At 33.4% G+C, this 11,547-nt stretch overlaps 2 protein-coding genes across 2 annotated transcripts; one reads left to right on the top strand and one right to left on the bottom strand.

Annotated features, from left to right (window-relative positions):
• The first annotated feature begins 328 nt into the window (after positions 1-328).
• On the top strand, positions 329-2,610 carry LOC130723325 (uncharacterized oxidoreductase At4g09670-like). Its single transcript, XM_057574325.1, has 2 exons — positions 329-916; positions 1,569-2,610. The coding sequence occupies exons 1-2, from the start codon at positions 446-448 to the stop codon at positions 2,199-2,201; spliced, it is 1,104 nt and encodes a 367-aa protein (XP_057430308.1). The 5' UTR covers positions 329-445; the 3' UTR covers positions 2,202-2,610.
• On the bottom strand, positions 2,436-5,217 carry LOC130723324 (probable glucan 1,3-beta-glucosidase A). Its single transcript, XM_057574324.1, has 8 exons — positions 4,910-5,217; positions 4,624-4,743; positions 4,323-4,520; positions 3,982-4,143; positions 3,723-3,892; positions 3,488-3,637; positions 2,907-3,250; positions 2,436-2,803 (listed from the first exon to the last, which is right to left on the bottom strand). Exons 1-8 carry the CDS (start codon positions 5,135-5,137, stop codon positions 2,622-2,624), a joined length of 1,554 nt encoding a protein of 517 aa, XP_057430307.1. The 5' UTR covers positions 5,138-5,217; the 3' UTR covers positions 2,436-2,621.
• Between the last annotated feature and the right edge of the window lie 6,330 nt (positions 5,218-11,547).

Raw genomic sequence — 11,547 nt, forward strand, 5'->3', positions numbered from 1 at the left:
ATTCCGTATTGTATATATTGAATACAGAATATAAAATTCCGTAAGGTAGTTTTGGGTTTAAAAAAAAAGGGTAGGGTGCCGAGCCCCATAGGTGAGGCGGCAAACACAATTCCCCATTCAAACCTCCACTCCAATTTTAAAACATAAAAAAACTATCTCCATCAACATTTTTTTTTTGAACTCTCTCCGTCAACATTAATAACTAGTAATAACTAATAAGTAATATCAACAATCATTTTCTACTAATAACAATTATTTTCCATAAACTACCATAACATCACTCAACCAAAAGAAATTAGAAACTCCACCCCAATTTTTATTTCATTTTTTAATTTGTGGTATCGGAATGAACACTATCCTATCCTTTTTCCACAAACACGTGAAGCTAACCATGGTGCTACTGCTATCTTAAACTAAGCTCTTCCAAAATTACGACACCCATAACATGGCCGAGAACGAAACGATTCGTTTCGGCATCATAGGCTGCGCCAACATCGCCAGAAAACTAGCTCGAGCCATTGCTCTCGCCCCCAACGCCACACTCTCCGCCATCGCCAGCCGCTCCAAGCAAAAGGCCAACACCTTCGCCGCCGAGAATCAGTTACCAGCCACCGTGAGAATCTACGGCAGCTACGACGAGGTGGTGGAGGACCCCGGCGTGGACGCCGTGTACATTCCCCTCCCTACGAGCCTCCACGTGCGGTGGGCGGTTGCGGCGGCGAGTAAGGGGAAGCACGTGCTGGTGGAGAAGCCCGCGGCGCTTGACGTGGCGCAGCTAGATCTGATCTTAGAAGCGTGCGAATCCAACGGCGTACAGTTCATGGATGGGAGTATGTGGCTTCATCACCCTAGGACTGCCCACATGGAACAATTGCTCTCTCTTTCTCATTCCACCACTGTTGGACCAGTTCAGTTTGTAAGGACCTGTTACATGCGTCACTTGATTGAAATTCACTATCATCAGGCACAAACCACAATTAGTTAATTAATTAATTAAGATAATGTTAAATTTATATTTTAACCAGTCACTTTAGCACATTGGTTAAGATTTTTTTAATTAAGTTGTTTTTATTTACTTTTTAAATTAGATAATCACTACTAATGGTGTAATAACTTACTTTACTGTTTAAAGTGAGTTCAGTCTCTTTAGAGGAGTGAAATCCATGATATTGACAATGTGATTATATTTATGTAGAATTAGTCAAATGTACATTCATTTCAATGACACAAGTTATTCCAACAACAAGAGACAGGAATTGATAAAAACACATTCAAATTTCTCTCGCCACAGAAATACAAGCACACCAATTATGTAAATGAAGTTAACATATGAAGTGAAGCAAAAGGGTGTATTTAAAGTTTTTTATTAACCACCCACCATGATTTCCGGCAAAGAACATCTCTGATTGGTTGAAAATACAATTCTTACAATTCGTAGAGACAAGGCCCGTACTAAATACTAGCAATGCTGTTGATTTTTGGTTTAGTAACTTTGTATTCAGTTTTAGTTCAGGTTTTGTACCTATAATCTTACATTGTATAACATAATTTACAATGTTTTATTGAAGATCCATAGCACTTCAACAATGCCAGTACCACCCGAATTCTTAGAGAACAACATCAGAGTAAAGCCAGACTTGGATGGCCTTGGTGCACTTGGTGACTTGGGCTGGTATTGCATTGGTGCTTCTTTGTGGGCAAAGAGCTACAACCTCCCAACCACGGTCACCGCTCTTCCAGACATCACCCGAAATGCTGCTGGAGTCATACTGTCTTTCACAGCCTCTCTGCAGTGGTGCCAAGGCCAACAACCAGCAGACCAAGCAGTTGCAACAGTTCACTGCTCATTTCTTTCTCACACATCCATGGACTTGAGCCTTTGTGGTTCCAATGGGTCCCTGCATCTCAAGGACTTCATAATCCCCTATCAGGAGACTGATGCTTCCTTTGACTTCACATTTGGTGCAAAGTTTGTGGACCTTCACATTGGGTGGAATGTGAGACCAGAGGAAGTTCATGTGGACAATGAGCTCCCACAAGAGGCTCTCATGGTGCAAGAACTTGCTAGGCTTGCTACAAGCATTAGAGATTGCGGGTCCAAACCCTCTTCCAAATGGCCTGAAATTAGTAGAAAGACTCAACTGGTTGTTGATGCTGTGAGGAAATCCATAGAGATTGGCTTCAAACCAGTTGCTTTGTAAATAGTTGTAAAATCATTATAGATCAACTTATTTTTCCTCAGAATCAATTCTGGCGCCCAGAAGTTACTCGCTGAAGCTTCTCCCCAGTATCGATTTTGGCTTTAGAATAAATGTTGAAGGATTTCTAGACATGCTTGAAGCAGCGACCATGAATAATGATGGAGCCATGTTAATTATCCAGGTCTGATGCTCAATGTTGTCACTAGTGAACAAATAATGAATATTTCCATGAAGTAGCTGAAAGTGCAGTAAGTTGCACATAATATTTAGCCAATGATTGTTTAGAAGTTCATTAACTAAAAAGCACTAGTTGGTTGTAAATTACATGTTTTTCAAGTGTAGGTTACATATATGACAGTAGCATCTTATCTTATTTTTTAAATTACACTTGCACCTATTTCAATTGCCATCTATAACACACTAAAACTTGACATAATTGTTGTCAATCATCCACTTGAGGCTCCAGTAGTTAGAGTCACATTTGTACGCCCAATAAGCCCATCCAAACGTGGCATGAGAGTATACCTCCTTTTGAATCTGCAAAAATTGTTGGTAATCTTTCTTTGATGCATTCTGCACTTTCCAGGCACCACTCCACTCCCCTGTCAGATTCCAATTCAATCTGTTATTCTATACATTTCTTTAATTTATCTCAATTCCATAACAAAATCTAAGCATTTGATTATGTAGAAGTACAATACTTGCCTACAAATACGAGGGGTCCATAAGATGTGGTAAGAGAGCTAAGATCTGAAGCTCTGTATTTTTTAATATAATCGATGTTCTGCTGCACATTCATTTTGGAGAATTTATCCGAAAAGAAATTGTAGTAATGCACATCAATGACTACTCCACTGAAAGCTCCAGCAAATTGCAGGAGCACTCTTGAATCTCTATCCAGAGGGTTAGACATGATCACATAAGCACTCAATGAGTGGTTTCTTACTGCTTCATAACCTGCTTGGTAATACTTTTTAAGGCTTTGCAAATTAACGCCTTGAGGCTCATTCATCAGCTCTATTGCAAGTAGTGTTTCACTGTCAGCATATCTGAAGAACAATTGTAGAGTTAGTGGGTTTAGGAGCAATCTTTAGAGGTCAGATAATAGTGACACATTCCAAACAAACAAATCCTTAGGAGTTACTATAAGCAATTCTGATAAGGCATAAAGTTAACATTCAAAACTAATATAGTGTATTGACCAAAAGAAAAAACTAATGTAGTGTGTTTATGAATAGAATATAACTTTATAGAAGATTAAAAGGGACATTTAATTTAAATTAAACCTTTCAGCTAGGAAATCTATGGTTGCCACAGTATCAGGTATGTATGAATCTCCCCATTCTCTATATCCATCTCTTGTTGCACTGTGAGGTTGTCCATTTTGTGAACCTGGAACAGCATGCAGGTCCACAATTACCTTCAATCCATACTTTCTGCAATCACATTAATTATGATGAGTCATGATGATTGAGAGATTAATGTCTATTTTATTTCATGGTATAAAATAATTAGTCTTACTGTGCCCATGTGAATGCATTGTCAAGTATTTCCAAGGATCCTCCTACAAATGGCTTTGGTGGTGTTGGGTCTTGAGCTATCCACCACCCAACTGGAATTCTAACAGCATTTAAGCCATTTGTTGATATGAATCTGAAATCATCTTCAGTGATATATGTATTCCAGTGATCCTGCATGTCTAGCATAGCTCTATCAATCAATTAAAATCTGCTATAAATTTAACTGCTGGTGCTTGTTCTCTTTAAAGCAGATATTGTACCTGCATGATTGTTGGAGCTCTGTCTGGGCCATAACCATTTGTAAGTTGGTATTCGCCTTTTAATATGGTGTGATTCAAAATTATCATTTTGAAGACTGAAGGGTCATTATCCTCCCAGCTGGATCCTTCATAATCTGCAGTCACTAGAGTCTCTGATATGGCCTGATATACATTATAAAAACATAACATTACAAAATCTGGAAGCAATTACCACTGATAAAACTCATAATATGGTTAGTGAGAGTTTACTACATTTCAACCAGTCCCAAAAGATTAGATTCGAGAGGGTTTAAATCTTCAGCAACATCATTTGATCAATAGCATAACTAAAGTCAATTTACCTGTAAAAACAGACCAGTTGGTGCTCTGATGCGAATCTTTTTTGGATCACCATCATTTCTCACAATCTGAAATGTTTCCATGTTGCCAGGTAAGTCTGAACCAGCCACTAATTTGTTTGCTCCAGCTTGATTTCCCAATCCCACAAACTGCTTGTTAGACACTCTGAAATTGAAGGCTGATTCATTGACCCTCCACAACTGCATTGTTCATAGTTTCACAAAATAAATGTTACAAATAGATAATGAAAACTCATATTAGTGGCTGAAAGTTTCCCCTCTACATGATGAAAGAGGAACGAACCCTGAAAGTTTCCCAACTCAAAGCTTTGGTGCGGTTAGCAACAACAATGGATCCTCCCCCATGTTCTGCGCAGAGATACTTCTGTAACTTGGCAGACATGAACTGAACTTGAGTTCCATCCTGAAAATGACCAAATCAATGCTACCATCAGGGAACTAGGAGGCTAAACTATAAAAAAAAATAAACAAGTCCTACACTAGTAATATAAAATTTATTGATAGAAATACTGGAAATAGAAGGCATTGCCAAAAGATACAAATATGATAGAATAAAGAGATCAATGTACCAAAAGATCTTTGTTGGTTATTCCATCAAAGAGAGAAGGTTTCATCGCCCCTTCTATGACAAGCCAATTTCCAAGATTCACAGCTTTGATTGACAAAGTGGAATTTTCAGTTTGAGCAACAGAAACATAATAATGGCATGAGATGTAGAAAATGAATAGCAAATTTGTGTAGAAGAATTGGTTGCCCATCTTATTACACAGTGCTTGCACGGTGGAGTGATGAGACATTCTCTCTTGTGTACTGTATAAATTGTTTTTGTGCAATTGTCTTTGCTTAGAGTTTACTTGAATATTAGGTGCATTCTAGTAATTATCTACTTCCTACTAGGTCTGTTGCCATTTGTAAGCCACTTTCTAAAAAATTAAGCATTCTGGTGTGTCTCATGTAAAATGAATAATTTAATTAGGAAAGTAAGGTATCTTACAGCCTGTCTGGTTAAAGCGTTAAAGCTTCTGGTGGACAGTTACACATTCCGGATTAATTTTTCTTTCTTATTCCTCAAAGTATCTTCACACACGATAGCCATGAGACTAATATCATCGATCACATTAAATGACTAGGTATCTCCCAATAAATTTTTCTCCATAGGCATCGGCCAAAATTGAACACTAAATGTTTAAGGAATCAAATTATCAATTTTTAGTTTTTGAAAAATAATTCTTTGCCGGAGTAGCCGTTTAATCATACAACCAATAAAACAAACAGATCATTAATTATTGATGACTGAATCAATAAAGTATATTTTATCATTCCACCATCCATAACTTGTGAAATATATGCAATATACTGTCCTGATCCATGATTAAACAATTTTGATAACAATTTTCAGGATAAAAATCTAAAAGTGAGAAATGATTGATTGTACTTTTATATTGCAGGGTGTTTGGTTTGCAATTCTGGTTTGAATTTTGCTGTCGTGGGATTTTGCTGAGCTAGTCATGTGGGAATTAGAACTTATCCACTGGTTTATCTTCCTGCTAGTTGTTTTCTGTCTGATGTATTTGATATTTATTTTGTTTCTTCTTTTCTCTTCTATTTTATTTTGTATTAAGGGTTAGAGTACCCCTTATACTCCCTTTTAATGTGGTCTTTATAATGTGGTCATTTTCTAATATTATTCTTATGTAAGGTTCATGCTAACAAATATGATCATTAAAATATTGAGTAAAATACACTCACCCTCCTCAAAGTTTGCAAAAATGACACTCCAACCCATTCTTTTTTAAAATCTACACTCCACCCTATTTTTTATAAAGATAAAATTTAGTGATGAAAACAAATTCGTCACTAATAAAAAATAATTACTAATTAGTTAAAATTTAAATAAATTTAATGCATATACACTATCATACATTAATTTATGAAAATAATTTTACTGAATTAAATTTAAAAAAACCATCAACTCTGTCTGTTGAGTCCACGTCTCATCTATCTCCAAATCATATTTCTCACCACAAACGCTCACCACCAAGCCTTTGCTCCCTTTAACACGGTGGCCACCGTCCCAGAGTGTGAAACCCCATGGCACCACCATGCCTCAAAGTTTTGTTGCGACCTGAACCCAAGAACGTGAATCGCACATCCCAAAGCCACTTGTTCAACTACTTCTTGTGAACTTCACCCCTTTAAGTTGTGAGTGAACGCTCTGTTGGTTTAAGATGTTGTTGGATTTTGTTAAAAACGGTGCTCCACCGCACCGTTGAGGGTTCTAATAACCTCCGATCCACTTCATATTTCTTAATTTTGTTTCTCAACTTTCTTCACCCATTTGTGTTGCTTTTAGGGTCTACAATACAATTTTGAAAATTAGAGGTATAAAGAGATTATTTTAATTCAAATTGAATTATTACCAAATATGAAAACACAAGCATGTTTCACTCATTTAATATTACTCAAATTAATAGTCTTTATTACACAAAATAATTAATATTACTCAAATTTAATAATTGATATATTTTTGGCTAAAAAGCATTTTTTGCCCCTGATGTTTCAAGTTTGTGCAAATTATGCCCCTATCTATTTTTGTCGATGTTTCTACCCCTCATGTTTTCAAACAGTGCACCGTCTACCCCTCCGGAGGGGTAGACGGTGCACTCTTTGAAAACATGAGGGGTAGACGATGCACTGTTTGAAAACATGAGGGGTAGAAATATCGACAAAAATAGAGTAGGGGCAGAATTTGCACAAACTTGAAACATCAGGGGCCAAAAATGCTTTTTAGCCTATATTTTTTTAAGAAAACTTTATTGAAACACAACAAAATGAGAACAGCCTTCTCATTTAGATAATTACATTAGATCACAATAGACCCATATCTGTTGTTCCCTACCACACTCTTGATATGCCAAAAAGTTTGTCACGGTGTTTCCCTCACGCAATACATACACTACACCAACACATTGGATTATAGACATCAGATGATCTATATGATTAAATACATGTTTCAATTTCAATGACCTTCTATCTCCCGTAGACACTCACCCGACCACTAAGGAGGAATCACTTTTAACCACCACATTTGAAAATTTAAATTGTTGGAAAAAATAACAAAGCATGTAACACTACTTGAACCTTCGTCAAAAGTCCACAGGCCACAATATTTTAGTTCCTTTTGCAAAGTAACCTAACATCTCTCCTCCTTAATCCCTCAAAACTCTACCAATACCATTGACCACTGGATTCCTTTTCGACGCCCCATCCACATTAAACTTCAAAACAATTGCTGGCGGTGGCTCCCAATACACTGTTCGTGACATCTTTTGTTTCAGTGGCCATTCAATACGCTCAAAGCCTCTAGCAAACTATTCCAAATCATATGGACAATCATTACACTTCTCCTTGACCCACCAAAACACACGAACCAAGCAATAGTCTCATATATGTTCAACAGCAAAAACTTTGTTATTAAACACGCTTGCATTTCTCCCTAATAATTGATATTAAATAATTAGCACTAAAGTAGTTTAATATTTTATTCATTTAAAAATAGAAAAAATCATTATGTAATTTGAAATATATTAAATCAAGTAATAAATTTTTAATATCATAAATAAGTTATAATGACATATTTTTTTACACTGTATATCCATAATAAAGTAGTTTTAATAAGAAATGATTTTATTAGTGTAAAGAATTATTTATTAAGTTTAAATTTATTGAACTTTGGTCATAGTTATTTTTCTCTTTTATTCTTTCTCAAGTCATTTCTATTAATATATAATAGATCAAAAATTATATTTAAAGAATTTTTTAACGAATACACACATATAATAGTTAATGGTAAATACTTATAGAGCGTCACTTTTTATTTAAAGACTACTTTTTCTTAATTATTTTTTAATAAATATTATTTTATTATAATTAATTTTAACTCTCAATATTTTTGTATATCAAAATATTACTTAGTTTTATTTTAATTTTCTCCCCTCCAATTTATGATTGATAATAAATTTTTAACATTTTTTAATTAATATTGAATAAACTATTTTGTATAAGTAACTGAAATTTATAATTATTAGTTAATACAATTAATACGAAGGGGAGTTTTTTTTATTTAATATATTTTCTATTTTTTTACTATTTAATATATAGTACTGCCATATGATTTAATGTAGTTTTTTGTAGTTGATGATTTTTCTCCGAAATAAAGAAATAATAAATGAGTAATATAAAACAAAAATTCAAAATTTAGTTTATAATTTTATTATTTAGTATAGGTAGCTAAGTAGTCTCTAGTTAATTTCTTTCAGTTTCAATCTTTATATTTCATGTATTTAATAAATAAAAAATTATTACATAATTTAATTCAAAGGTTAAGTAGTTAGTAGTTTTGGCCAATTAAAAACCCAACGACCAATTAAAAATCCAAATAGTAACTTACCATAGCAATTTTGGACGCATGACATGAAAACAAATGACAAAAAGAATACAAGTAGCACCTATATTTCATGATTTATTGGGGTTGAATGAGAGTTGCATAAAACACAAATAGATGAGGTGTATTTATATTTGAAGATTAAACATTGAAGAATATGGAAGGTCTCACTAATTTTGAAGAAAAGATGAATGAGTAATGCACTCATAATAAATCAGACTGATCCATATTAGAAACCGATAATATTAAGTGAATTTGGAAAAATGAATGATGAAAAGAAAGATGACAGATTTTTCATTAGTTGAAGAGAATTTGCACTTTCAGTAACAATGAGAGGTGTTATACCATTTACAACTTTATAAAATTATCATTCATCATATTATATGATGCGGTTAAGATTTCTCTCAAAGTCATATGATGCAGATTGTCATGTGTAATGTCAAAAAACAAAAAAATTGGCATGTAATTATTATGTTTTTTTTCAATTATAGAGGTTATATGTATTTTTCAAAAAGTTATATTGGCATGTGCAAAGTCAAAAAATAAAAAGTTTCAAAAGTTACATTATATTAAAAGTTGAATAGAAATTTAATTTGTTTAATTTCATTGTTTAATGCATTTAATACTCTCAAGTGAGCTTTATATATATATATAGATTTATATTTTGTTCTTCTATCTAAATGAAAAGAAAACTTTAGAGTTTAGATGCGATTAATAAACCTTAGCACCTCATACCAAAAACCAAAAGAAATGCAACAATAAGAGCAAAGAATAAACTCCCAACTGAGTCATAGTTATTTCTTGGTGATCATGTTTGTTTTCTCTTGTATAGTGCTAGTTTTTGGGGGTTTCAATTTTAATTTATATCAATTGATTCAATTCAAAGCTGCCCTGATTCTACAGCCATTTTATATTTTGCCGGCTCAATGAAGAGGCATCATGGCCCAATCTTTATTTCTATAGCAGTTTTCTAGTGCTTCTGGAGAAGCTGAAAGTTGCTAATTCCTGGGGGTCATTTTTATATTCTGATTCTGCGTCTACCTTCGTTGTTTCTTCTTCATTCGTGCTTTCTACTTTTCTATCTTGGTTGTCACTAAAATTCTGAATTAAATAAAAATCTGAAAATTCAATAAAAGTTAATTAATACTCTAAAAATAAAATAAAAGACTCATAGATAAAATCAAGAAATAAACAACCTAAATGTTAATTATTCAAAAAAAATCTAAAATTTAAAAATGTGCTAATTAAAGATGGATAAAAACTACCAAAATCTAGCAAATCACAATAAAAACTCATAAAATCATGAATTAAATAAAAATCCGAAAATTCAATAAAAATATCATAAAAATTAATTAATACTCTAAAAAAATTCAAAATAAAATAAAAGACCTAAGATAAAATCAAGAAATAAACAACCTAAATCCTAATCAAATCTAAAATTTAAAAAGGTATTAATTAAAGATAAATAAAAACTATCAAAATCTAACAAATCACAATAAAAACTCATAAAATCCTGAATTAAATAAAAATCTGAAAATTCAATAAAAATTAATTATGGAGATATTAGGATCACTAACCACAATCGTTTCAGCAGCTTCACACATCTTATTGACCTTGTCCTTGAATGTAAGCACATTGTCATAGACAAAAGTAAATGAAGGAAAAGTGTGAAATTAATCATGCAAAAGTAGTGCAATAACAAAGAAGAATGTAAGTACACAGTAAGGTTTAAAAACATTGAAGAATATAATCTATCATAACATTTTCTCTCACCATCGTTTGAGGTCATAGAAGCCATCTGCACACTGTAAAATAGAGGCCATTGAAGAAAATCACCAGGAAAAAAGTTTTGAAGCAATAATTGTGTTGAGAAATAACCATACTGTCAAAAAAAGAGGAATACCCAGCATAAATTGATGCCGTTGAAGAAAAATATCAGGAAAAAAGCATGAAAATCGTAGAGAAGAGCAATATATAATGTTAGTTCAGTAACATGGGAGAACTACTAAATGAATGTATGATTAACTTCTTTGTTTCCACCGATATCTATAACAAAATCTAGATTTCAAGAAGCAATGTAAAGGTGCGTGGAGAATGAAAAGAGAGAAAAATTATAATGTGTAATTTGTAGCAAGTGCATTTGATGCATTAGGATAACCTCATCCAACCAAACCAAAAATATTTCTTATAGTATGCAAAGCAAGGGTAGTTGGCCTAAAAAGAAACCAAAATCAATAGAGGTGAATATTTCCTCTAATCTTCATATTTCGATATGCTTTCCTCAAGCTAAATGTGAATAAAAAAATCCATAAGGCTCCCTCTCCTTCCTCCTATCTCTTCTTTGGTTTTTAATTGTAGAACAAAACTCAACCAAGCCACTCAGGAAAAACAAAAAATTTACAACAAAATATAATAGAAAGTATGAAAAGAGAAGAAAACCTCACATGTTGTTTTCACACTTGAAGAATCTTTCATATAAGCTCACAGCTCCAATTACAATCTGCAACAAAAGTCCCATGGGTCACAACAAAGCATAAGAGATATTTAAGAAGAGATATTTAGCAAGCAAATGGGACTGAGAAAAATTACATGGTCTGGAGAGGTTCTTAGTGTTTGTGACAAATTGAATTTGTGCTAGTAAACATTACATGCATGTGTTTTAGCACAATAAGCATCCATGGTGAAGGAAAGTAGCAAGCTAATGGGACTGAGAAAAATTACATGGTTTGGAGAGGTTCTTAGTGTTTGTAACAAATTGAATTT

The sequence above is a fragment of the Lotus japonicus genome, chromosome 6 (assembly GCF_012489685.1).
Source record: "Lotus japonicus ecotype B-129 chromosome 6, LjGifu_v1.2".
Lineage (NCBI taxonomy): Eukaryota > Viridiplantae > Streptophyta > Magnoliopsida > Fabales > Fabaceae > Lotus > Lotus japonicus.